The sequence below is a fragment of the Pectinophora gossypiella genome, chromosome 19 (genome assembly GCF_024362695.1).
Source record: "Pectinophora gossypiella chromosome 19, ilPecGoss1.1, whole genome shotgun sequence".
NCBI lineage: Eukaryota > Metazoa > Arthropoda > Insecta > Lepidoptera > Gelechiidae > Pectinophora > Pectinophora gossypiella.
The window spans coordinates 2,518,846-2,546,792 of record NC_065422.1 but is presented as its reverse complement, the minus strand read 5'-3'; the positions used below and the strand labels follow the sequence as shown (position 1 = coordinate 2,546,792).

The following is a 27,947-nucleotide window of genomic DNA, read 5'->3' as shown; positions in this document are numbered from 1 at the left end:
ATTCCTCTTTGACCTAGTCAAATACGAGTACACTTTTCTCATTCATAACCTTACCTACCTACCTTACCTTTATGTTTTCCAACTAAATATTAATGTTATGTGTGTATATTTTAATGTTGTAAATGTATATGTGTGTCGTAGGTTTTATCTACTTAAATAAACTTTTTTATTATTTTTTATTTTTTCATAATATTTTTTTCATAATAATGAAAAAATAAAATAAAAAAAAACAAATGTTGTTTGTTTAACTGGATATCGATATTCATTTCCGGTGCTTTGAAACTCACCCGTGTATTATGTCATACAAATGGGTTTTCCTCACACGACGACATCTAAGGGCCTTTATCAGTGAGTATCAGTCGCTATCAAAGTTTATCAGCGGGTATCAGTGTCAATCAGTCGGGGCATTGGTGCTAGTAGAGTTCGCACGTGTCGAAGCCACGCCGAAACACTTACAGGTTCGAGTAAAAAAATAAAAAATATTTATTTACCAAATAAAGTAAAATTAACACAAGTTAATAGCGGCCCCTGCACTAGGATTTCCCCTGTATCGCATTAGCCCTATGATATAACATTTTTTTTATAAAGATTAAGAATACGAAGTCCGGTAGAGACTCAGGTACATTGAATTAAAAATAATAGGAACATAATGGCCCCGATTCCTGCAGACATCTCTTAATTTTACTTTAAGTTATACCTGTCATTTTCTTATCCGCCGAAAAGGAAAGGGACGGATGATTGACAGCTCTTAATTTTAGGAAGAATGAGTAAATAAATGAATAACACGGGCGAATTTTTAGACGGTTGTTTTAGATTTGTGCTTAAAATTGACGTGTGTTCCATAAATTTTATGCTTGTCGATTACCCGTCCTTTTCCTTTTCGGCGGATAAGAAAATGACAGATATAACCTAAAATAAAATTAGATGGTATTTACAGGAATTAGCACCATTAATTGATTTTAAATTTAAAGATATCTATTTTCTATTGTTATTATGTGTGTCGTTTCCATATCTCCTATGGAATCCCGGTCTTTTGGAAGGCGTGCGTGGGGCCTAAGCCAACACGTACAGGCTCCTTAAGACAATTTATTATTAATACTTATATATATATATTTGTCTTGCACCATCCCGCGCTCCTATACATAAAGTTCTTTTACCCTAATGATGCCTGACAGAAATTGCTGTTTAGCAATAAGGCCGCCTATTGTGCTTATTTTATTCGTTTGTACATTTCCTTTACTTATGTCTTTGTGCAATAAAGAATTATTGAATGATTGAAATATTTTTTAAGCTGCTACCCGCTGCTTCTTTCGCGGGAAACTCTAGTTTTAAAACTAAGTAAAGTTTCATTCAAAACTCTGCCAGCTTTTTTTACCCCCTTAGGGGTTGAATTTTTGAGCACCCCCATGCCAAATTTAAGACTCCTAGCACTTGCAGTTTCTGAGATTTCGTGACGAGTGAGTAAATCACTGAGTAGGAAACCATTCGCTCGCATATACAGGGTGTTAGTGACTTCGTTACGAAAATTTTGAGGGATGATACAGATCATGATTCTGAATTTGTATCAAGTGAAATTTTCTATCGTAAAAGGAACTGAAAATAATTTTCCAATAGAAAATTCAAGTGAAGAGAAATATGGTTTGAATTATCCCCCAAAGTTTTCGTTACGATGTCACTAACACCCATACGTACTTGTACGAATACTGAGGAGGAGGACGATGATTCAGCTTATTATTCTGAGTTAATATCAAGTGGATTTTTCCATTGCAAAAATTTATACTTAATTGAAAATAATTAAAAAAAAACACAAAAAATCATGAATTTTGCAACGGAAACGTCGACGGAAGTCTGTAGGAATTCGAACCCAGGACCTCCGGATCGTGAGCTCAACGCTCAACTACTGGACCACGCAGGTCGTTCCTTCTTGCGACTAGTTTCTACTCAGCCTGATAGGGATTATGGGCGTGAGTTATATCCGTCTGTGTTATGTCTGACTTTATCGTGACGTCAGTACGCATGCTATTGATAATATTTCTTTCGAATTATTTAATGATGATAATTCGCAAAAATGTACGTCGATGATATTATCATATCAGTGTAAAATCGACGTAGATTACCTATATCTGTTTGAAGTGACCATTGTGGTTATTAATATAGTCGCCTTATAGTGAAAAATTACGTAAGCGCCATTTATTTATTTAGGTTAGTACACTAAAAACCACGTAAGCGTAAACAACGCAGCCTTTTTGAAAAATCATTGATGGGATTTTTGTTAACAAAACCCCGCAACAGACAGAAACAGAGTTTCAATCCAGGTAAGCATTTGTGCAGTAAATTTGAAATTACAATTAATTTCAATCCCAATAAAAATCGAATCGAATTAGTGGACTCAGTTTGAAATTACAATTAATTTCAATCCGAATAAAAATCGAATCGAATTAGTGGACTCAATTTCAAATTACTTACAATTAATTTCAGTCCGAGTAAAAATCGACTCAACTAATTTTTACCTGAACTGTAACTAGTTTCAAGCGAGGTTTTCTTAAAAAAAATTACATTATTTAACCACTGATTTCCACTTAAAGACCTTGAATTCATAATACTAATAATGTAAGGTAATAGACTCGCTCATACTTGGGACTTATACTAGCGAGGAGTGGATGTGCTAGACACCTCTGCCCACCCCTTGGGGGATGCAGGCGTGATGATATTTTATGTTGTTATTTCACAGTATATTGTACACAGGGAGAACATAAAAACGAGTAGATAACATACTACACGAACAAACGGTTCGTTGCATCCTGCTTTGTCGAAGCAAATGAAATTCCATAGTCTCTGCTTACCCCGGTGGGACAAACGCCTGTATGTGTATTGATAATTTATCTCTCTCTCTCTCTCTCTCTCTATTTAAGAGCTGCGCTCTTGTCGGTGGAGTAACCGCCATTCCTCTCTTCTTCCCGCCAAAACCTTCACCTCCCGATACGACACGACCTGCACCTTCTCTTTTATTTGTTTCATAAATGTTATCCTCGGTCTACCCCTTCCTCTCTTCCCTTCAATTTTTCCTTCTATAATGTTTGTTATAAATGAATCGTGTCGTATCAGGTGGCCAATCATATTTCCTCTCCGGTTCTCTATAGTCTTCAATATGGTTCTCTTTTCTTCAACTCTTTCCAGCACTTTTTCATTTGACACCAGTCCAGCTTATACACCCTCCATTCTTCGCCAACACCACATCTCAAACGCTTCCAACCTCTCTCTGTCTCTCTGTGTCATAGTCCACGTTTCACTTCCATAGAGAAACTCCATAGAGATTTTGTATAAATAATTATTTATACATAGAGATAAAAATCAGATTGTTTCCATATCTAAATGGAGCTGTTATGGCAAATATGCTGATTATTATACGTAATATTATTATTCCTTATATTTTATGTTATTATGTAAATGAACAGTGGGCGTCGTACGGCTGATGATGTAAATATCATTGCACTGTATGTACTTACTAAATATTGATCATTTATAAGAATAACGTTTGTTATCTGATCAAGCTGAAGGTAGCACCAGTGCAGCAATAGAAATGAAATACAGGGTGTTAGTGACATCGTAACAAATACTGAGGGAGATGATTCAGAACATGATTCTGAGTTGATATCAAGTGGAATTTCCTGTCGAAATATTCTTGATAATACTTGTGCGACGGAAAATTCCATTTGATAACTAATACTCAGAATAATGGTCATACCTCAAAGTTTTCGTTACGATGTCACTAATTTTATAATATCATTACTTATATTTATTTGTTCTAGAAAGTGGATAATGGAAATATGATACTAAATTAGTACTACAGTGTTAATTAATGAGCACTATATATAAATACGATTAGCATGAAAAACTAAAAATATATATCTAGATGAATAGTTGTTTCGACGGAAACCTCAAAATCGATGGTCGCCGATTACGACAGTGTCCTTTGAGAATTGATTTGTACGTACGTAATCATATCAGTGCACTGGCTAAAAAGGCCACATCGAAGCAATTCATCTAAAAAGCGATATTGCAATTTGACATTTGTGCATATAAAAGTAAGTGCGCAATGCAAAACTTATACACTGTATTTACTTTTAAGAGCGTCTAGGGCACTGTGCCAAGGTTTTTCTTGCAGCTACTTTTCCACGGCTATACTAAACTGTAGCCACAATCACCAGCCCATTAACGTCCCCACTGCTGGGGCACGGGCCTTCCCTATGGATGGATAGGGAGATCGGGCCTTAAACCACCACGCGGGCCCAGTGCATATTGGTGGTTATTAACGACTGCTAATGCAGCCGGGACCAACGGCTTAACGTGCCTTCCGAAGCACGGAGGAGCTCGAGATGAAAACTTTTTTTTTGTGGTCACCCATCCTATGACCGGCCTTTGCGAAAGTTGCTTAACTTCAACAATCGCAGACCGAGCGCGTATACCGTTGCGTCACCGAGCTCCTCCACTAAACTGTAGATATAAAGATATTTTTGAGTTTGATTATGTTAAATCAGTGACTTATATGTTTTCAGCATGGATGAAGTGAAGCAGTTCACGCGGGGGGACGTGGCGACCTGCACGGGCCGAGGAGGCGGCCCGCTGTGGATCATCATACGGGACTCTGTCTATGACGTCACCAGCTACGTCAACGAGGTCTGCATCATTACTTATGGCGTATTATAATAAGTCCTATTCTTAGTCACTGGCTGTACGAAGAAACCCGACGATCGCTGGCTGCACTTGCACCAAGACGGAAATTTTAAATAGCATTGTATTGTACTTTATTATGTATTTTTATCATATTATTTTAAAAATTTCATGTGTATATTATAACTCTAAAACTACAAACTACTCTCTATATGTGTATAATATATACAATAGAGTTTGAGTTTTTTAGAGAATAATTCTTTATTAAAGGCAAAACAAAACCCATTACAATATAAAATCCGATTTAATAATTATAATAAGTCTTTATTAAAGGCAAAACAAAACCAATATAATATAATTATAAACCATCATCATCATCATCACCAGCCCTTTAAGGTCCCCACTGCTGGGGCACGGGCCTTCCCTGTGGATGGATAGGGAGATCGGGCCTTAAACCATCACGCGGGCCCAGCGCGGATTGATGGATATTAACGACTGCTAATGCAGCCGGGACCAACGGCTTAACGTGCCTTCCGAAGCACGGAGGAGCTCGAGATGAAAACTTTTTTTTTTTTTGTGGTCACCCATCCTATGACCGGCCTTTGCGAAAGTTGCTTAACTTCAACAATCGCAGACCGAGCGCGTTTACCCCTGCGCCACCGAGCTCCTCAACCTATATAATTATTATTATACTGTCCGTCTCGCACCAATTGTGATAAATGTTTTCTTGCCACTGGTTGCCTGGAAGAAATTGTTGCTTAGCACTAAGGCCGCCAGATTGTATTGTATCCTTCGTTCTAGTGTGTAAAACTTGTTATGTATGTTGTGTGCATAACGGTCTCTAAATTATTTCAGTGGGTAATAGATGTTATGTTGTGGGTGTGTTCATACTTTGTTTTATAAAATATTTAATCGCATTTATGTATCGATATCGCATTGGGTATACCTGTAAAGATATTGTTTAAGAATTATGGAAATAAAATAAATATAATAAATAAAATATTTGTATTGTATATTGTTATGTGACGGGATAGGCTTTTTATCAGTCAAGATATAAATTAAGTTACACAAACACCCCAGACCTTAGTACATTGAACTAAATACCTAATTGTTAATATTTTTAGCACCCCGGCGGCGTCGACGCGCTGCAGGACCGCGCCGGCAGAGATGGCACCACGGACTTCAATGACGTAGGCCACAGCTCCGACGCCAAGGCCATCCTCGCCAAGTACAAGATCGGAGAGCTGGTCGAGGTATACCACACATATTTGCTACCATCACTAATTTAAGAGTCACGCTCTTGTCGGTGTAGCATTCTCCATTCTTGTCTAAAGACCAATTCATTCACTCCCTTATAAGACACGTTCGCCTTCTCTTTGATCTGTTCCATGTAAGCTCTTCTTGGTCTTCCCCTTCCTCTCTTTCCTTGTAGCTTCCCTTCTATGATGTTTTTAATAAATTCGTCGTGTCTTATTAAGTGTCCAATCATCTTGGCTCTTCTGTTCTCAATAACTCTCAATATTTGCCTCTTTTCCCTTACTCTTACTAGCACTTCCACATTAGTAATCCTTTCTGTCCCCACAACTTATTCTTGCCATCTTCCTCCAACACCTTTCTCTGTCTTTTTGTGTCAGTGTCCAAATTATATATCTATTATACACATACATACATATGTAATTTGTGGTTTCTAAGCTGCTTAATCTTTCCAGGCATGTCGCAAAAACCGACAGAAGGATTAATATCCTTTCTAACATAATATGCGGTCGTACGGTCGAACGGTCGATACGCGATCAAATGTTAAATAAGTTTTTCCCGCCGCTTCGGCCGCGTCGCAGCGACCGTGGTCGCGGTATGACTGGCGCGGCGAGTGGTTGTCATTGCGCAAGTGTTGTAGGTGTAACTACCCTCATTTCACTATCATTTTTTTTTAATATGTTTTTTTTTAATAATGTGTCGTTGAAAATAGTTTACTATGTATAAAGTGCCTGAATCTTTAAAAGTGACAATCGCCTTAGTATTGACCAGTGATGAGCCACTAGCTGTTTTTCTTTATCTGTCTTATCTGCCTAAAGGTTAAGTAACAGATCTCCTTTTACACAAGTTTTGCGTCTTTTCGAAAAAAGTGGGAACATTCTCGGGAACGGTCCATCACTGGTACTGATGACGGGAATTAAACTATATTCCTCAGTCTCCGCTGTCGCAGCTGTTAGTCCTCGACGCAACAGTCTCATCCATTTGACGTACTAGCAGTTGTAATCCATTACTATGGTGGGGTGTGCGACGGGTGACAGTAAACAAAAGGCAGCCTAATCGAGATGATGTAATGTTGTGCGTTGGGTGATAAGCTGAAGCGGGAAAAGGTGTCCACCCTTTTCCGAAGAGTGGAAGAAGCGATAGTGGTGTCCCAGGATCGTAGTAAGTGTATCTCCGTGCTCCCTGCCTACCCCAATGGGAAATAGGCTAAATAGGTTAAATAATAAAATGACGCCTACATACGGTTTAAATAGTTAAATCACACCTAATAATAATATACATTATACAGGGTGTTAGTGACATCGTAACGAATATTGAAGGGCATGATTCAGACCATGATACTGAGTTGATATCTATTTGAATTTTCCGTCGCAAAATTCATGATTTTTTTAGTTTTTTTTCAATTATTTTCTGTTCTATACTTCGAATTCAGAATCATGGTATCAATCATCCATCAAAGTTTTCGTTACGATGTCACCAACATTATATATATTTTTTAAATAATGTTACTGTCTCATATTTTTGTGTGGCGTCCTTTTAAAATAAACTATTTCTATATTAATTTTATATTCACTTTAATACCGCCTACCCCCTCCGGTTGATTGAGGGGAGGCTTGTGCCCAGCAGTGGGACGCATATAGGCTGTTTATGTTATGTTTATGTGTATTAACTTTAATAATACATACTTAAGATCACGCCTATTTTCCATTGGGGTACACTTACTACGATCCTGACACACCACTTTCGCTTCTTTCACTCTTATTTAACACTTCATACATGCTCACCGGTTTAGAATAGTCTTAACCAGCCGGGTGACCAGCTGCATGACAACTGTGCCTCGGGCGCGGGCGGCGCGATATATATTGAGCGTTTCGACTAATAAACGATACGAATGCTATCTACGTAGATGGACGTCAAACGTCTATTGGTCGAAGGCGGCGCGGTTACCGTGCAGAGCCTACTGGCGTTTCTTTATAGTCGTAAGACCGAATGTTCTTGTAAAATCCAAATCCCATTGTTTAACTATTGTGTCTGGAAATCTCGGCCTTAGGAGGTTAAAACATTCTGGATCTGATCGCGGTTATTTCAGATCTATCTCATAAAAGTCGATCTCAATTCTTCCTCTAATATAAACGCAGGTTTGTGACTTATGGATGTGACATCTGCTACTTGATTAGTAAGTACAGTTACACAGATGACCCGGGATAGATTACTGGAGTCATCTCTTACGACCGTATTAAATGGATATGACATGCAGTGTCGTAGGAAAACGAAATTACCGAGAAATGCGCTTCATAATTATACGACCTATCCGGTATTGGGCTGGTTTTCCCTTTAAAAGGTTTAGAAGGCAGGCATTGACTTCTGTAAAAAACCGGAAAAAACCGGTAAGCAAACCCTGTGAAAACGGAATAACGCTAGAGAGATGATAATGATGAATGGAAGGTTTCGGTATACTATATAGAAGAAGACCACCAGCCCTTGGTATAAATTAAATTTACCTTTTCTAGGGGTGATTTATTTATTTATTTATAAAGGTACATATAACATCACAGTGTAACCTAATGCGCTGTATGACGAGAAAACAATATAAAAACTAATATACAAAAATATATAATGAACGAAAAAGAAACAAAAAGTTATGTATACGTTTTCAAAATAAAATACCAGACTGTATTTTTGTCAGAAAATAAATTTAAAGCTCATGTGAAGCTTACTTTATGTAAAAAAGCTTATTATAAGATTAAATTATTACCTAAACGATAAAAATGCCTATTATTACTTACTGATGTAAGTACGTAGTTGATACATGAGTCATGTCAGGGGCCTATGGCGGCTCAGTAATAAACCTGACACCAGGGTTGCTGAGCTTGGTAATCCTCCTCACTCGTCATCAGCTCGTTTCGCTGACAATTTGATTCCCGGTGGAAACGACGGAAGGACGAACGGAAGTCACAACAGATTTCCTCAACATTTTTTTCTTCTACAATGTTTTTCTTTAAGATAATTAGTTATACATACTCACTGTGTAAATGCCCGTACGGGGAGTTCTTATACATCCGCTCTGGATTATCCTAATGGTTGTCATCATTAATTATTTACTTAAGTATGTACTTTTACTTATTTTAAGCTTAAATCACAGATAAAACAGTTAGATAACTTGAGTCCTTTCAACGGCCTCCGTGGTCCAGTGGTTGAGCGTTGGGCTCACGATCCGGAGGTCCCGGGGTCGAATCTCCGTGGGGACATATCACAAAAATCACTTTGTGATCCCTAGTTTGGTTAGGACATTACTGGCTGATCACCAGATTGTCCGAAAGTAACTAATGATCCGTGCTTCGGAAGGCACGTTAAGCCGTTGGTCCCGGTTACTTCTTACTGATGTAAGTAAGTAGTCGTTACATGAGCCATGTCAGGGGCCTTTGGCGGCTCAATAGTAACCCTTACACCAGGGTTGATGAGGTTGGTAATTTACCTCACAACCCACACGATAGAAGAAGAAGACTGAGAAGTACTTACCGCTCATCACTAATTTAAGAGCCACGCTCTTGTCGGTGTAGCATTGATTCTCTATGCTACGTTTTAGGTAAAAATATGGCAGTGGTTTCCCTCCTGGAAAAAATAAAATTGGAAATTGGAGATGTTTTTAGAAAAGGTTCAGTACGATCTACTCTGAACCGGCGTGCGTGTATGAAACGATTGATGAATGTGGAGGAAGCAAGAGAAATGTGTCAGGATCGATGCAAATGGAATTCCATAGTTTCTGCTTACCCCGGTGGGAAATAAGCGTGAGTTGATGTAAGTCTATGTATGTTTTTATTTCCTGACAAACCGCGAACTAACGATTGAACTTAGGAGCTAAAAAGGGGATTCTCTTAAAATGCATAAATGGTTTTGTCATAATTTTAATTACCATAATCTTTTTTGCATAACGTTTTTTAGCATAATAGTACTTTCCCATAATAACATCTAAGAATACTAGTTTGTTAGGTATAACTTATGTTTAGACTAATATTTGTTGGTATTAATTTGATTCGCATATAAATAGGTATTCATAATTCTTTTTTAGAATAATAGTGTTTTGTCATATTTTTTACAAGGCATAACAGTAGGTTAGGGTGCGGCCCTACGCCGCCAGCATGTTTATCTTACACACGTATACTGAATGATGACCACAAAAAATATAAAAATTACAATCATGAACCAAATGCAGCCAAGGAAAAAGTAAGTTTCCGAAATGTTCAAAGTTGTGCCAAAACTTTTCTTATTTGGAGTATAGTTTTTATGCTTATAATAATTATGCTTATATATCATTATTGTCATTAATTATTATGCTTATAGTAGTTATGAATTTCAAAATTATGCTTGAAAAGTTATGACAAATTAATACTATGCGTAACTAATAATAGGACAAGTAACATTATGCCATGGTAATTTATTATATATAATTTTATGAGTATAAATAGAGAACCGCTAAAAAGGCCACATCATATATAAAAATAATTGTTGCTTGATATTTGGATCACATTATGTATAGAATTACATTGTTATCCTACATTGCTTCTCATTATTTTGATCAGAATAACTATAGGTGGAAGATGTAATTGTGCCTGGGTGTATTAAAAGGTTAGTCATTTATACCCAAAAACAAATACAAAAGATGTATAAGTGTTATCGAAATTAGAAGGTTAAACGAAGGGAAATCTTTACGGCAAATCTCGGAAAATCGGGGAATCTTTTCTTTTATCTTTATTTATTTGTATGTATCTATTGGTAAGTTGTACTTATATTTTGTACCCGCAATCTTTTAAATTTTACACTCTTCCTCACCTTATGGTTGTCTGGAAGAAATCGCTTTAAGCGACAAGGCCGCCATTTGCCATGTACTTAGTTAAGAGTCTTTTGTAATTATTTCTTTTTTATTTTGGTGCAATAAAGTGTATTTGTATTGTTGTATTGTACGGTGCCATCTACTTACATTGTTTTTGAGGAAAATAGCCTGGGAAGTCTCTCATTCATCTAAAAAAAGCAATATTGCTATTTGACATTTGTTGGTATTGCGCGCAGCTGTCAAATAGCAATTTTGCATTTTTAGCCTCTTAAGACCGAGATTTCCACACACAATAGTCAAACAATGGGGTTTGGATTTATAAAGAACATTCGGTCTTAGATGAATTGCTTCGATGTGGCTTGATTCTTGTGGTTGATTCTAAAATTAATTTATTGTTCTTTCACAGGAGGATAAACACTACGATGCTAATGGCAAGAAAAAAAAGCGGGTGGTAGCCGCCCAGCCCGAAGGAGACTCCAGGGGTTGTTTGAACATCGTCACATGCGGTCTATTAGGGTAGTCAGGGCTTATAATATGCAATTGGAGGCAGAGTGGTGTGGTGTTGGAAATCTCATAAGTTTACCGGTTACAGATTCATAATGATTTTTTAATAATTAATAATCATAAGATGCGTTCAATAATTTATACTAAAATATTGTACAAAATGTAAATATTATTATTTAAAGCTGTCTTCCATTTCCTACACCAACTGTCTGGCATGAGGACAATTTGAATTGTGATTTTTTTATATATATTTTAGCAGCCTCTGTGGTTCTAGTGGTTAAGTTAGGTTAGGTTGGATTAGGACGAGAGCGTTGGGACGATCTGTACCCATATCCGGGTTCGATATCCGATGGGGACATTGTCGAAGTTATTTTGAGAGACTGTTCTTTGTTTGGTAAAGACATTGCATTATAGGCATGATTCACCTGATTGTCCGGAAAAGTAACATGATTCTGTGCTTCAGAAGGCACATTAAACTGTTGGTACTGGGCTACTAGTCCAATCGGGCTACAAACTCGCGGTGGAGCAGCGTGGTGGAGTATACTCAATACTCCCTCCGGTTTATTGAGGCTTGTTCCCAGCAGAGGGATGTATATAGGCTAGTTTATTTATATTATGATTTGTTTTCACTACTACACACGACTTTATCCCAATGGGAATAGTCAGAGGTCCATCGCAAGATGAACTAAGTACCCACGCCTCACCGAGCTTTCTGTTTTTGTTTATGTTCATCATCACTAATTAAAAGCCACGCTCTTGTCGGTGTAGCATTCTCCATTCTTGTCTATCAAAGGCCAATTCCTTCCTTCCTTCCTTGTTTATGTTACATCAACATAAATATAATACATATTGTTTGTATGTAATTTTATGATTCATAAAATATACCTACTTGTAATTGGGTTTTCCTAAAGCGACGTCACATAACAACTGACAGAGCTAGTGCATACTGACTCAGCACTATGTGGATACCTACCAGTCATTATCAGCTGTTATCAGCGTCTCAGTATCAATCAGTTAGCTTGCTGATCAGCACTCGTTGGTGGCAGTCAGGAGCTTGATCGTGTCCACGCTACACTATCAACACTTACAGGTATGTTCATCAATTCATACGCCATTTCCGACGGAATAGAAGAGAGTTTGGAAACGCGAAAAGTGAGCGAAACGCGCGCCATACAACTAGCAAATAAATTCTTTATTCAGTATGAAACATGGTTACACTTTGAATCGTCATGTTTACGTAATGAACATCTCATCCGACTAAACCACAGAATAGAAGCATGAGGTTGAAAGGGCCAAGTGAGCGCGAAACGCGCGCCATACAAGTATTCAACTTTGCACTCCATTCGTCCGCAAACTTTACAACGCACGGAGCTCTGCGATAGTATATATTAAAAGGATGTTTTCACAGGAAAGCTAAAAACCTTAGTATTTTCGGCCATTTAACAAAAAAATACTTTTGTATGCAGTATCTTACGAAAAGTAATGATAAAATAGCAGAAATATATATATTATTATTAACTCAGGCAGGCAGTTTGTATTCGACAGCCAAAGCCATTGCCAGCCATTGTTAGTGCCTGTGCTGTGCCCGTAAATATATATTGCCCGTGAAGTGGCTGTGGAATTCGAGAAGTAGAGCTATCGTAGTTATCTGTTTGCAGGAGTAGTAGTAAAAGAGAGTTAGGTTGTACCAGCGACAGAAGTTCTCATACAAAATGCAACTCTTTCTTATATTCCGTGCTATGACCCCAATGCGCGACGTAAAGGAGGGTAATGTTTTTAAAGGTTTTCTAGGTAGATAAATAATTTTATTTAATTTATTTGATAAAGTTAAGCTAAGTTTTTATTAATAAATAAATTTATATATTTATTTGATTGTTTTAATGTAATTAATTCTATTTACTACTTACTTTTATAGTGCATTTTGATTTTGTAATTATGAGCTTGAGAATTGTTTGAAATGAATTGTTAAATTAATTAATTAATTTAATGTAATAACAACCTTTTCGATAAGATATAACATTTTATAATAATAAATATAATATCATATTAGATATTCATTACTAATTTTATAGCCACTCTCTCGTCGGTGTGGTGCAGCATTCTCCATGCTACTTTTTTAGGGAAAAATAGGGCAGTGGTTTCCCTCTTGCCTTCCGCCCCGCAGTACTCTGACGCGAGTGTGATGGCGCCCAGAGAAGTATATTTCAAAGTCGTGTTCTCCGCCTCTGAATAGTACTGACAGTTACTGCTGCCCTCTGTCAGGCTCCAGGTTCCACCTCTATATTAAACGACTATACTACTTATATATTAATTCTCTTCTATCGAGTGGGTTGTGAGGCGGAGTACCAACTTCATCAACCCTGGTGTCAGGGTTACTAAATTAAATTTAAATTAAATAAAAAAACAAAATAAAAACCTAAAATAAAATAAATAAGGTGTTGTATTAAATTATTTTTTATTAAATTATTTATAAAAGATTTGGATTATTCCTTTGTAAGTATTTACCACCGCCACATGACTGTTACGACCAACATTTTACTTATATTTTATTATTATTTTTACGTTTCTGTTAATTTGTAATTTCGTGTAATAAGACATTTTTTTCCCCTACTATTTTTTTATTGTTACTGTGGAGTCCTCTGATAATAAATACTTACTTAATTTCTTTATTTCTTTATTTTACGGTGTGAGCCTTACCCACTTTTTTATTATTTTCTGCTCTCAAACAACCCTTCAATCATATAATTACATATTAATAAGATATGTTTTAAACAAGTAAATGCTAAATACCTTCATACTATACATACGTGGAATCGTAGTTTGAATGAAACGGAATGTTAAGGTGTATGAGAGAGAGAGAGTGATGAGTGAGCGAGAGAGAAGGGAGGATTGCGGAATGGGGAAGAGGGCGGCTGTTAGACATTAGAAGAGAGTGTTCTGCATTATAATTTATTTAAAAATACAAGAAAACGTTGAACATTACGAGTGATTTTATCTTTACTCTACCACCTACATAAAGTCCCATAGTCCCTAACGTATGTAGCCCACCGGGTGAGACCCTGTTGAGACGTTTCGGGCCAACTAGAGCCGGCGGGGTCAACCCAGTGAATTCAATGGGATTTTTAGCCAAACTTTAGTCTTCAACGGCCGTAAGACGCTAAGGAGTAAGAGGGAGAGCACGGATGATCTGTCTCGTTGGCACTTACGCGTTAGGTAAGAATTAGATTTTTGTATGGAGTGTCCAGGGTGTGACCGTACGGTATACAGGGTGTTAGTGACATCGTAACGAAAACTTTAAGGGATGATTCAGACCATGATTCTGAGTTGATATCAAGTGGAATTTTCCGTGACAAAAGATTCCGACGGAAAATAATTAAAAAGAAAACTAAAATTGTAATGAATTTTCGGACGGGAAATTCCACTGGAAATTCAACTCAGAATCATGGTCTGAATCATCCCCCTCAGTATTCGTTACGATGTCACTAACACCCTGTATTCATGCTTGAAGTTATATTCTGGTCACTAGTGGTACTGGCCACCCTAATAGGGAATAGGGGCGTGAATGTATGTGTCTGAGTTACTCGTATCGTTTGTGACTCACTTAATTATGTTATTTAAGGACGTTAACACGGTTAGTATTTGTAATTACTTTTTTATCATTGATAATAATTATAATTATAAAGTAAATAAAATAAATACTCGTATTTAGAATTACTTTAGTATGATAAATCTTATATGGCTAACGTATCAGACTTCTTCTGTCGAGTGGGTTGTCAATGGTTGATGAGTAACCTCACCACCAGGGTTGGTGACTGTGACAGGGTCTACTGTCATGGTTATAATAATGTTACTATTCACTGATGTAACAACGTATTTTTGGTGTTACATGAGACATGTTAAAGGCGTTTGACAGCTCAATAGTAACTCTGATACCAGGGTTGAAGAAGTTGGTAATTTGGTAATCCACCTCCGAGGGGTTAAAAAGGCCACATCGCAGCAATTCATCTAAAAAGCAATACTTATTGATATTTGTCATTTTTTTTCTAATCATAAATTATTTATTAAATAAAAATACATAAACAAGTACATTCCATCCAACTACAATTGTAACAACACACATATTATTATTATTATTGGGGTCATTTTTTGCATTGCGCACTTACTTTTATATGCGCAATTGTCAATTGCAATACCTAGTTCGTATTTAGTTCTAACATATAGGTAGGATTATTTGCAAAAAATAGCGATCGGCACATTGTTAATACCAGGAATAAAAATAAACTTGCTTTACAAGTCAGTCGATTACATAAGATTACTAAATCTTTTAAGGGGCAATGTATACTTTTTTACAATAAGATTCCCATTGACATTCAGAATTTGCCTTTCAACTGTTTTAAGACAGTAGTTAAACAAAAACTTTACAAAAAAGGTTATTATAAAGTTAGTGATTATTTAGAAGATATGAATGCATGGGATTAACTGTCTGAGAACTGATATTAGGCAGCTAAATTACTCAATTGTATACCAATATTTTATGTTTATTTTTATTTTTTTAAAGAACGTCTAGGGCCCTGTGCCGAGGTTTTTCTTGCAGCTTTTTTTCCCCGGCTATACAGGTTGTGAGAATCTGCAGTAGTTTTAGGCGGATAAGACGTTCGTTATGTAAAATTGACGATTCAAAGTGTAACTATGTTACCTACTGAATAAAGATATTTTTGAATTTGAATTTGAATTCTATCTAGTTCGTAACAGAACGACATGATTTATTTTTGTTCACTTATTAGCATCAGTCGACAAGACGACATAATTATATCGTCGGAATCGATAACCGACCTTGACAAAATTTTATCACGTTGCGCTTGTTAGCCCTACTGGTCGCGAGCCTTACATTCTTAACTGGAACAAGGTGGATGGGATCGTATCGGTGCAAAATCATGTCATGTCATTGATGATAATCAGTTTACGTGACCATTAGTATCGAGATAGCTATCTTTACTGAGTGTGAACACTTCAGATAGCTCACTATCTACGATACGTGTGAATAGCTTCAATTCTTAATTCAATTCAATTCTCAATTATTTATTGCATTCCATGTGTATTCTATTTCTCTTTTGTTTTGTATTTTGTTTTTTCCTGTTTGTGCAATAAAGTATTTGTTATGTTATGTTATGTAGTACAATGGGGTGTTACATAGGCATAGGAACTATAACATGGACCCTGTAGGACACAGCAACGTTGAAGGGAAGAGAGGAAATGTGTATTAAAATTAAAACTTATCATTTAAAAATTCGTCTACAGTATAATAACTCTTTTTGATTAGCATTGTTATTAGATTTTTTATAAATAAATTCGTTTTAGTTTCATCTCTTAAGTACTCAGGGAGCGACTATATCGCAATTATGGTAGTCAGAGGTACATCCATCGCAACCTCACTGAGCTTTCTATTAGACCAGCGTGATAAGTGAATTCTATGGCTGAAACCACGGAATAGAAGAAAGTTGTTGGAAGGGCCAAGGGAACGCGAAACGCGCGCCATACAAGTATTCAACTTTACACTCCACTCGTCCGCAAATATCACAATTAGTGATGTTCCGAATATCCGTATCCGTATCCGCGGACATCCGAGGTAAAAGAAAAATCCGTATCCGTGTCCGTTACTTTTCACGCGGATCTTTTTCAGGTGATTAAGTAGATTTATTAAATAAAAACCTATAAAATTCCATTCAGATTGTTTTTATTTCTTAAAATCAAATATTTGGCACCTTTATATTGCAAACATTTAGATAGATAGATCTTTATAATGAAAGCGAGATAAAATATTACTGTTATAACAATGAAATAACTATAACTTTAATCTTTTTTTTTTAAGAAAATAAAGATCCGTATCCGTATCCGCGGATCTTTACACTAAGGCCCTGCGCAGACGACAGACTATCCATTGACGCACTTTTTAGTCTGTGAAAATATAACCTATGGAATTATATGCAGTAACGCACACGACGCGCAAAAAGTCTGGCGCGTTTTTAATAAAGAAAAATGTAATAACAAGTGCGACATTTTGTCACGTTTTTTTTGCGTTTTCATACAAATTCCATAGTAATTTCGCGTTTCGTCCTTTAGTAAAAAGTAACTGATTTGACTAGTTGGAAAGTAGCCTATTAGTCACCGAATATTATTTTTATCTGTTTTGTATAATAAAATTTATTGTTATCGTTCATAAATACAACATAAATATTTCATAGATTAGACAAGTTTATACAATATTGCTAATTTATCAATTGTTAAATAGTTGTAGAGATAAAAATGTGTGATTGTGTACACTTAAGTACTTATGTTTATTGGTCTTTAGTCATCATAACATATGCCTAAAAATATTATCCTCATCACTAATTTACCTACACTCTTGTCGGTGTAGCATTCTCCATTTTTGTCTATCAAAGGCCAATTCTTTCACTTCCTTATAAAAAACGACAATCGAGATCTCTAAAAAAAATGTACCTATGTACTTATAATCTCATTACGAGGGAAAGACCTAATCGAATTTTAGCTTCCCTTTTTTAAGTTTCTTTATCTCCCTAGGGTTATTCCGTTTTGAGACGGTCCGCTTACAGAACTTGAAGATTTAACAGAAGCATTTTTACAGAAACGACTGCCTGTCTGACTATCCGACCCGCGAAATACAACCTGTATTTGGCTGATTTTTCTTGGTTGGATGAAACAAAACATAAACTAGACAAACCGTAGTCATATCGCTACCCAGACAATCTGCCACCAAAAGGCACGCCAGCTTGACACCAGGGTTGATGAGGATGGTAATTCACCTCACAACCCACACGATAGAAGATTTAACCTACATTGTCCAGCGTGTTTATGATGATGGCGTGATGGTTTCAGTATGGGTGACGTGAAGCAGTTCACGCGGGCAGACGTGGCGACATGCACTGGTAAAAATGGAAGCCCACTGTGGATGATCATCAAGGACTCCGTGTATGATGTCACTGACTACCCAAATGAGGTGAGGTGCTTTTCATCCCGCTCAGTATTCCTTATGGTGTCACTAACACCCATAACTACTTGTATGGCTACCGTATGTACTTGTATGGGCTGTAATTGGCATCGTAACGAATACTGAGAGGGATCATTCAGTTGATTATTCTGAGTTAATATCAAGTGGAATTTTCATCGCAAAAGTATAGAATTACACAATCACGATTCACGATTTTTATACGATCTACTCCGAACCGGCGTGCGTGTACGATTGATGAATGTGGAAGAAGCAAGAGAAGTGTGTCAGGATCGAAGCAAATGGAATTGTATAGTCTCTGCTTACCTCGGTGGGAAATAGGCGTGAATTATGTATGTATGTATAGAATTATAAATAATTTAAAAAACAAATAAAATCATGAATTTTGCGACGGAAAATTCCACTTGATATTAACTCAGAATCTTGGTCTGAACCATCCCCTTTGGTATCCGTTACGTCACTAACACGCTGTATGTGGTTCTGCCATTACATTCTATTTTTGAATAAAGAAGTACATATTTACCCGAGCAATGAGAAAATAGGTTGTTATTACGTTAAAGGTATACAGCGCCATCTATTTTTTTTGAGAACGTGGACTTGAAAGTTCCTTATTAGCATTTATACTTTTTATTTGGTACCATTTAGGATTTGTGATTTAGTTCCAAACGCAGAAAAAATTCAAGTCTATCCTAATGGTTCCAAATTAATTCTACCAAGTCCACTTACCTGTGGTATGCTTTTCGTTGCTTCCTCAGCACCCTGGCGGCCCAGACACGGTTGTGAAATCCGGCGGGAAAGACGCCACTAAAGACTTCCGCGGCCACAGCTCTGACGCCAAGATCATCCTCGCCAAGTACAAGATCGGAGAGCTGATCGAGGTAGGGTATCATTGGCCTCGATTCCTGCAGACACCTAAATTTATTTTATGTTATAGTAGTCATTTTCTTATTCGCTGAAAAGGAAAGGGACAGATGATTGACAACTGTCAATTTTAAAAAGAAAGAATAACCGGCCGAATCAAATAGGCATCTCGCTCATGTGCAATCTGAAAAATGCAATTGTTTCAGTGGAGATATTATCCCATGTAGCGTGATTAAAATTGTGCCTTGAACAAGCAAATGGCAGACGCGACGTCAAGCCACTGGGGGACTTTCCAATCGGCGTTCCCCAAAAACACGATAGGTGGTAACAATAGATAGATGGTAGTTTTTTCTTCGTTTAAACTTCTAATTTCAAATTCTTCTAATTTTAATTCTTCTTCTTTCTTTTTTCTTTTTAATTCTTCTAATTTCTTTTAACTTCTAATTTCATGGATAACAGACATTATGCATCTTTTATCTTTGTTTTTGGGAATAAATGATGACTGTCCCTTTTTATTACACCAAGGTACAATTACAACTTCCATCCATTATTATTCTGATCAAATAAAGAGAAGCAATATAGGTAGCAACATCATTCTATACATAATGTGATCCAAATATTAAACATTTTTGTATAATTATGTACCTCAGCAATGGGAAAATAGGTAATGAAAAGAGGGCGCTAGCTCTGCACTGTAAACATCGAGTCCGTATAAATTTGTAATTAAAAATACTTTAAGTGTAATTTAAAAGCCGGAAATGTGTCTGTGTTGTAAAATTGGTTGTGAAAACCATGCATAAGTGTTTGTGATACAGTAAAACAATTATTTTGGACAATGTTTTCGATTATTATCGAGGTGTATTAAGTGACTTTTGAGTACAGTGAACTTTGTGATTAGTACCAAAAATTAATTACTGGGTCTACTAGACATAAAAACAATTATAAAATGACAAAAACTCTCAGTGAAACGTACTTTTTATGATAAAATTATAATCAAGTTCCGTTGAGTCTGTTTTAAAAACCATAAGCACTGGGGATAACCAATCACAGAACACTATTTTTTTCACGCCAACGCCATCTAGTGCTGTGAAACTGAAAGAGAAATTCTATAAAAGACCACTAGATGTCACCACTATTTCAACGCCATCTATTGCCGAATAGCGGAAAGGGTATTTCTACAAATTTTAACTAGATGTCACTATCTATTCAACGCCATCTAGTGTAGAGTTTCTGAAGCAGTAACGCTATAATGCACCATTAGAGATCACTGCATTAGAACAACTAATGACCAATAGGTACCTACTAAGAGATATCGGTTTCACGATTAGAAATAAAACAGCCACTATAAAACATAATTGATAAACAAAAGATACATACAAAATGAGGAACTGTGAAGCGTGTAAACAACATATCAACATCAGTGATGTCTTGACCTGTGTGGATTGTACGAAATACTATCACTTCCAGTGTCTGAACCTTACGCAGGAACAATTTTCAGCTAATAGACATAATTTGGACAGAGTGTGGAACTGTCCTGGATGCCGATCAGCTAAACGACGAGCACAGAGAACAGACGACACACCGGTGAAACAGCTCACGAATCCATCCAGCTCCTTGAATATTTTATCTGCCGATCATTTGAACGTCACCCATAGAAAACCAAAAATAGATACTCCGACTGTAGATATCGCCAATTCATCCACCGAAGAATTTTTAGATGACAGCTCTAAGGATGACAGCCACATTGACTCTGGAAATACGCGGACCCATTCACGCTTCTCTAAACCTCCGACTGAAACTACAAATACAATAACCCTACAGCAAATAAGTGATTTATTAGACAAAAAGCTAGAGAAACAAAAATTAAATATACTTACTAAAATAAATTCAGATCTGAGAGCGATGATCCAAGAAGAAATAAAAAGCTCTATGTCAAAGGCAAAACAAGATATAGATGAGAAACTTTTCTCAATTACTATAAAAGAAGACCAGATCCAAGCGGAAATTAAAGAGCTAGAAAAAAGAATAAACAACCTCGACAGCGAAAACAAGGCATTAAAAATTCAGATACAGAATCTACAAAAAACCTGCCAGAACAACCCCCTTACCCCTTCGCAAATGGACTTCAGCAAAAAAATTGTCCTGTATGGTTTGGAGGAGTTGGCCTGGGAACCGGAAAGCGAGCTCTACAACAGAATCTCTGTCATATTTCGAGACATTATGAACGTCAATTTGGAAGGCTACATTGAAGATCTAACAAGATTAGGAAGGAGAGGAAACCGTAGACCATTAGTTATTGAACTCATAAGCAAGCGGATGACGAACTACTTACTATATAACCGCCAAGCTTTTATGAATACAGGACTGGCAATTTCTGAGCTGTATGACGACGAAACTATGCGAGAACGGAATAAACTCAGACACATTCTGAAAGAAGCAAGAAAAGAAGGAAAGCATACTATATTTCATGGAAATAGACTGATTATTAATGGCAAAGAATATACACCAAAACTATGTACAGAAAATAAAGAGCAACTAGAAGGAAAAAAAGAAAACTTAACTGGCAGAACTTCATCAGACCCGCAATCAAACTACTTATCGGAGACGCAGTTACCAAATGAAAAATATTGTAAAACCGTCATTAGTACCAGCAAATCAAACTACACCTTTCGAAACTAAGTTTAATATCATGATTCAAAATATGCAAAGTATCTCAAATAAAATCCACCTGTTGGAAGATTTTCTGCAAGAAAAACCTCATTTAGATATTGTATGTTTAAACGAGACCTGGCTAAATAAAGAAAAACAAGCTCTATTAAGAATTAATAACTATGTCTTAGGTGCCTCCTATTGTCGTGAAGTACATGATGGAGGAGGTGTATGTATATTGATTAAAAACTGTTTGGAATATAGAGAACGCTTAGATATATCCTCTCTAGCTACAGAAATGATATTTGAAATATGTGCAATTGAGATACCAAAAAATAACTTACTAATTATAAATTTGTACTGGCCGAATAGTCGACAGGAAATTGATGTATTTTATAACTCTTTGGAAAAACTGTTAAAAATAATAGAGAAAAAGGATATTGATAAAAATGTTGTTGTGGCAGGAGACATGAATATAAATTTCTTAGATAAACGGGAAAAAAATAGATTGTCTACATTGATGTTATCTTATAATTTCCAACAAAAAGTATCACAACCAACGCGGATAACTAAAACCAGTGCAAAGTGTATAGATTTGGTTTTCGTAAACTTTAGTAAAAAAGAGGCATTAGCTAACGTACATGATTTTGGCTTCTCAGACCATAGGAGTGTTATTCTATCAATTCCATCTATAAAGCATAACCTTAAAAAGTTTTCAGTTGTTAAGAGAATTTATAGTGATTGTAACATAGAGCCATTTAAAAAAGAGATAGCTAACATAAACTGGGAGACTATTTTCCATCCAGATTACGACATAAACCAAAACTATAATATTTTCAATAATATTCTTCAAAATGCACTCGATAAACACATTCCTAAGATAACCGTTAATTACAAAACAAAACCGAAGAAAATAAAATACTTAACACATGGTCTAAAAACATCTTGTCACAACAAAAGACTCCTTAAACTTCTGACACTACAAACTCACAATAAAATCTTGCGAAACCATTATAAAGCATACAGCAAACTCCTGAAAAAGACTATTAGTAAATCTAAAAAAATCTTAAATAAGAAAAAATTCGAAAACTCTGACAATAAAATGCAGTGTACGTGGAATATTATTAATAACGAAACAAATAAAAGTAATGCTAAAAACACTAAAAATATTACTTTAAAGATGTCAAATAATACGATAAAGGATCCAAGTATAGTTGCAAATACATTTAATAACTTTTTCTTATCTATCGGAAGTGAAGGTAGTAGCAGAGTAGCTCAACAATCACAAGATAACATGGAATCGGTTCTAAACACATTTTTTCTCAGCCCCGTAGAAACAAAGGAAGTAAATCGCATTATAAGAAACTTAAAAAATAAAAACTCGTTTGGAATAGATGAGCTCCCACCAAAACTTATTAAAAAATGTGCTGACCTCTTGACTCTACCTTACGCAATGCTAATAAATCAATCGTTTTTGGAAGGTGTTTTTCCAGACGCTCTTAAAATAGCATTAATAAAACCTTTCCACAAAAAAGGTCCGGCTACTGAAATAAATAATTATCGACCAGTTACTCTTCTTCCCACATCAGCAAAAATTTTCGAAACGGCTATGGTAACACGTTTAAATAAGTTTTTAGAGAAATATAATATTTTAAATGACAACCAGTACGCCTTTAGGAAAAACCGCTGCACCACCCTAGCAGTCTACAAATACATGAAAAAAATCTACGAAAATATTGATGAAAAGAAATATTCAGTAGGCCTCCTACTGGACATGAGTAAAGCGTATGATAGAGTTCGTCATGCCACGTTATTGAAGATTCTTTACAAATCAGGTATCCGAGGCGTAGCCCATCGATGGTTTAAATCTTATCTCGAAAATCGCGCACAATGTGTAGAAATAAAAAATACTGATTATGGCACAGGTAAAATTGAATATATCAGATCTGATAGAGTCCTATCAAATGCCTCCATCCCTCAAGGTAGCGTTTTGGGTTGTGTATCATTTCTCCTGTACATAAACAGCCTTCCTAGTAAAATAACAGAAACATGCGTAGTTTTCGCGGATGATATCTCTATATTATTAACATGTGCAAATACGGGTGAACTTATACATAAATTGAATTCTACCCTAAATCAAATTCAGTCCTGGTTAGAAGAGAACAACTTAGAACTCAATCTCAAAAAAACAAAAATCATCCAATTTAAGCCTGCACAAAAGACGCCGTTACAACTGCCATCCTACACGTATAAAAATACAAATCTTGAATTGGTTGAAAGTGCTATCCTGTTAGGGATCGAGCTAGATACTAACTTGACTTGGAAACCCCACCTGCAATCCCTAAAAAAGAAACTATCATCTGTAACTTATGCTCTCCTGCAGCTAAAACGAGCAACAGACTTCAATACGGCCTTGGCAGCCTACTACGCGTATGCATGCATACTCGCGTCTCGCATATGGAATTATTGTTTGGGGAAATTGCTGTGAGGTAGATGATATTTTTATTGTCCAGAAAAAAATTGTGAGAATAATAACTAATATTAAACAAACAGAGTCGTGTAGGGCCTATTTTAGAAAACATAAAATATTGACCCTTACATGTATTTATATATTAGAAAGTAGTAAATTCATAAATAAACACCCCGAACTATATTCGTTTATGGAGAATGATAGTAAAAGAAATAACCGAAATGAAAATAAAATAATAAAACCTTTTACCAAGATGAAGTTGGTAGCGACAAGCCCCCATCATATGGTGATCAGAATATATAATCATCTACCGAAATACATAAAAAATATAAAAAATCCTTCTTTATTTATCAAAAAAATTAAAACAATTCCTAGAAAATAAGTGTTATTATACGATTTCAGAATTTTTTTAATGATAAAGAAAATATGTAAAGTTCCTATTATTGATTAATTGTAGAGAAAAATATGTATATTATAGATAATAAGTACTAACTAACATATTAACACTATATAAATAATTTACTAACATAGAATAGAACACTAATATAATTTATTTTTTTTTTATTGTATCTAGTAGCCTCTCTACACTTTAAATTGCTGTGCCCTTGCAGGTTGTCACCTGTACTTTATTAATTATTTAACTCCTTTTATAATAACCTGTGGCTTTGCAATAAATAAATAAATAATTATCACGTTAACAGTGTTCAACGCCATCTATCGTGTGTTTGGGGAACTTTGATTGGAAGGGACTTTCCTTTCCTTGCCGTAAAGAGACTCACCGTAGCGGAAATCGCCGTTTGGGAACTTTGCTCAACATACATACATACATAAACTCACGCCTATTTCCCACCGGGGTAAGCAGAGACTATAGAATTCCATTTGCTTCGATCCTGACACACTTTTCTTGCTTCCTCCACATTCATCAATCGCTTTATACACGCACGCCGGTTCAGAGTAGATCGTATTAAACCTTTTCTAAGGACATCTCCAATTTGGTCAATTTGGTCTTATATGGTCAAATGTGTTCAAAATACAAATAATTAAAGTCGTGCTACACGCACGGCGCCGACACTCCCTGTCTTCTGACGACGCCATAATTAAGATTTAACTTTTTAAAATATCGCGTCTGCCAGCCAGGATGATGTGCCTAGTCATGTCTATAAACTTGTTAAAAAAATAAGAATGTACAATTTTAAAATGCAAACTTTCAAATAAAATACCGACTACTTAAGGTAAAGCGACTCACAGGACTTTTTTTATTTGCTGTTTCCAATGCTTCTGATGCACTTTTAAGAGACTTTTTTTATAAGTAGGTACTTAGTTTTTAAAATTATCGCAATGTTACGCGCGCGATGGCGGTGGGTCGACTAAACTTTTTCTTTTTTTTGACTTGGGGTAGAGGGGATTCTTTGTCAAACAAAGCCTCGAAAGAGTTTTTAGGCAGGAATCGGAAATGAATGACCTTGACTAAACTTATTTCTTTTATTTCTTTCACAGGAGGAAAAACACTACGATGCCAATGGTAAAAAGAAAAAAAATGTTGTGGCTGCTCAGCCCGAGGGTGGTTCTAGGAGTTGTATGAGCATCGTCACATGCGGTCTAGCAGGGTAGACAGTGAGCACTGAACAGGCCTAACATGACAAAACCCACGGGGACAGTGAAGAGTTGGAAATCTCATAAGTTAGGTATATTATGATCCAAACTTAAGTAACTACTGTTATAAATATAAAAGTAACTAGTTCTGTAACCTTCCTAGGGATATATTACTACAAACATGTAGAAAATGTATGGAGAAAAACTGTATATGTATGGTAAAATTGATGTGTCATTTTGATATTAACCTCACGACGCTCTAACCCGGAACGTGTTAAGGGATATTATGCATTAATCAAATGAAATCAAATCTTACACTAAACAGAACTTAATTTTGACAATCAGACATAGCACATGAATACATTACAACTTGGGCCTCCTGATAATCCTGATTGTAATGTAATTTACGGAGAAAAAATAAATAAAAATAAAGATATTTTTATAAAAATAAAGATATTTTTATTTATTTTAAGATTTCTTTCATTCCTTTCAAGCAATCGATTTGATTGAATCATGGGGAAAATGTGTGATTTCTATATCAAAATATATTTCTTGTGAGACATGTGTCGACCCCCCGCGGCGAGAATGTACGAGGGGTGTTCAATAAAAAGTGAGAATGAGCATGACGAAACTATGTCTTTTTTTTCTTGGTTGAAACTAAAATCAGTCCTCTAGACTATAATCAGTTTCGTTGAGTAGATCATCATCATCATCATCACCAGCCCAATAACGTCCCCACTGCTGGGGCACGGGCCTTCCCTATGGATGGATGGATAGGGAGATCGGGCCTTAAACCACCACGGGGGCCCAATACGGATTGGTGGTTATTAACGACTGCTAATGCAGCCGGGACCAACGGCTTAACGTGCCTTCCGAAGCACGGAGGAGCTCGAGATGAAAACTTTTTTTTGTGGTCACCCATCCTATGACCGTCCTTTGCGAAAGTTGCTTAAGTTCAACAATCGCAGGCCGAGCGCGTTTACCGCTGCGCCACCGAGCTCCTCCTCCTGCGTTGAGTAGATAAGTGATGTTATTTGCCTTTTTTGTATTGTAGGTATTTAGACTTAAGTTACTTTTCTTTTTTTTTTGAGTTGCTGGCTATATTTTCCTTTTTTTATTTAAACATAAGTTCCATGAATGTATTGTTTATGAGATTGTAAATGGATTGTAACTAACGTTTCTTTTTAAGCTGATGGCCTTGTCGTCAAAGCTAAATAAATTAAAAAAAGATAGATAAGTAACGTGTCAGGCTTTTTAGCGGGAAACGGGAACGGGACAGTTGCTTTCTTCATTGAATAATCTAAATAATTAATACGAAGTGGTGTTTTGTGGTTAATGATCGCATTAAGTTAGTCGGAAGACATTCGCTTCGTGCTAGGAAGCCGCTTCATAGCTCAAAAGTTTATGCGGACTTTTGAGTTAATTCGTTTGGGGTTCGGAGTAGGAGTCTACTCCGAGGGTGGGGGCTTAGGTTTCATCATCATCATTCATCACCTTTCACCATTTCATTAATCATCAAGAAAAAAAAATACGTCAGACATGGCTGTATGGGCATAGTTCCCTTTGCCTTACCCTTCGGGGAAAACCAAACCAAAAAAGAAAAAAAAAGTAACGTGTCAGGAGCTGCAACCGTGTCACAGTCTCCCACTTTATACAACATGGCTTCTCTTCAGTCGTTTCCCCACATTTACGAGATCTACTCGTATAAGCTCTGATGCGAGGGGATTTGGATGATCGGCTGGTTGCTAACTATCTCTCATTACATGTTATTTTATTTTTCGATGTCACCTTTTAGGTTTATACACTTGGTTTATCATTTTTCTAAACATAAAATTTCGTTTCTAAAAAAATCTTATTGCTAATCCCGTAAAATTAAAAATTTTCAAGCACATACTTTTATATTGCGTGAATTTAAATTTTCTCCATATTTAATAAATAACACGCTTTGGCACGTAGGAAAGAAATAATATCTATTTAAAAAAAACAGAATTAATAACTTTTTAAATTATCATGATAACAAATGTATGGATGGGGTATGCCAGCCAGTATTATTTTCCTTCCAAGGAATATGTATCTCATTCTCACTTTTT

The 27,947-nt window shown here is 36.1% G+C and overlaps 1 protein-coding gene across 3 annotated transcripts; it reads left to right on the top strand.

The window, feature by feature from the left end:
* Positions 1-390: 390 nt before the first annotated feature.
* LOC126375570 (uncharacterized) lies at positions 391-26,290 on the top strand. Of its 3 annotated transcripts, none has more exons than XM_050022570.1 (7): positions 391-458; positions 4,557-4,677; positions 5,796-5,924; positions 11,163-11,272; positions 18,155-18,275; positions 19,040-19,162; positions 25,762-26,290. In XM_050022570.1, exons 2-7 carry the CDS (start codon positions 4,558-4,560, stop codon positions 25,873-25,875), a joined length of 717 nt encoding a protein of 238 aa, XP_049878527.1. In that variant the 5' UTR covers positions 391-458; position 4,557; the 3' UTR covers positions 25,876-26,290. The 3 variants fall into 3 exon arrangements, with proteins under 3 accessions (XP_049878527.1, XP_049878528.1, XP_049878526.1); XM_050022571.1 differs by lacking the exon at positions 391-458 and adding an exon at positions 2,133-2,202; XM_050022569.1 differs by lacking the exon at positions 391-458 and adding an exon at positions 2,155-2,179.
* The last annotated feature ends 1,657 nt before the right edge of the window (positions 26,291-27,947 follow it).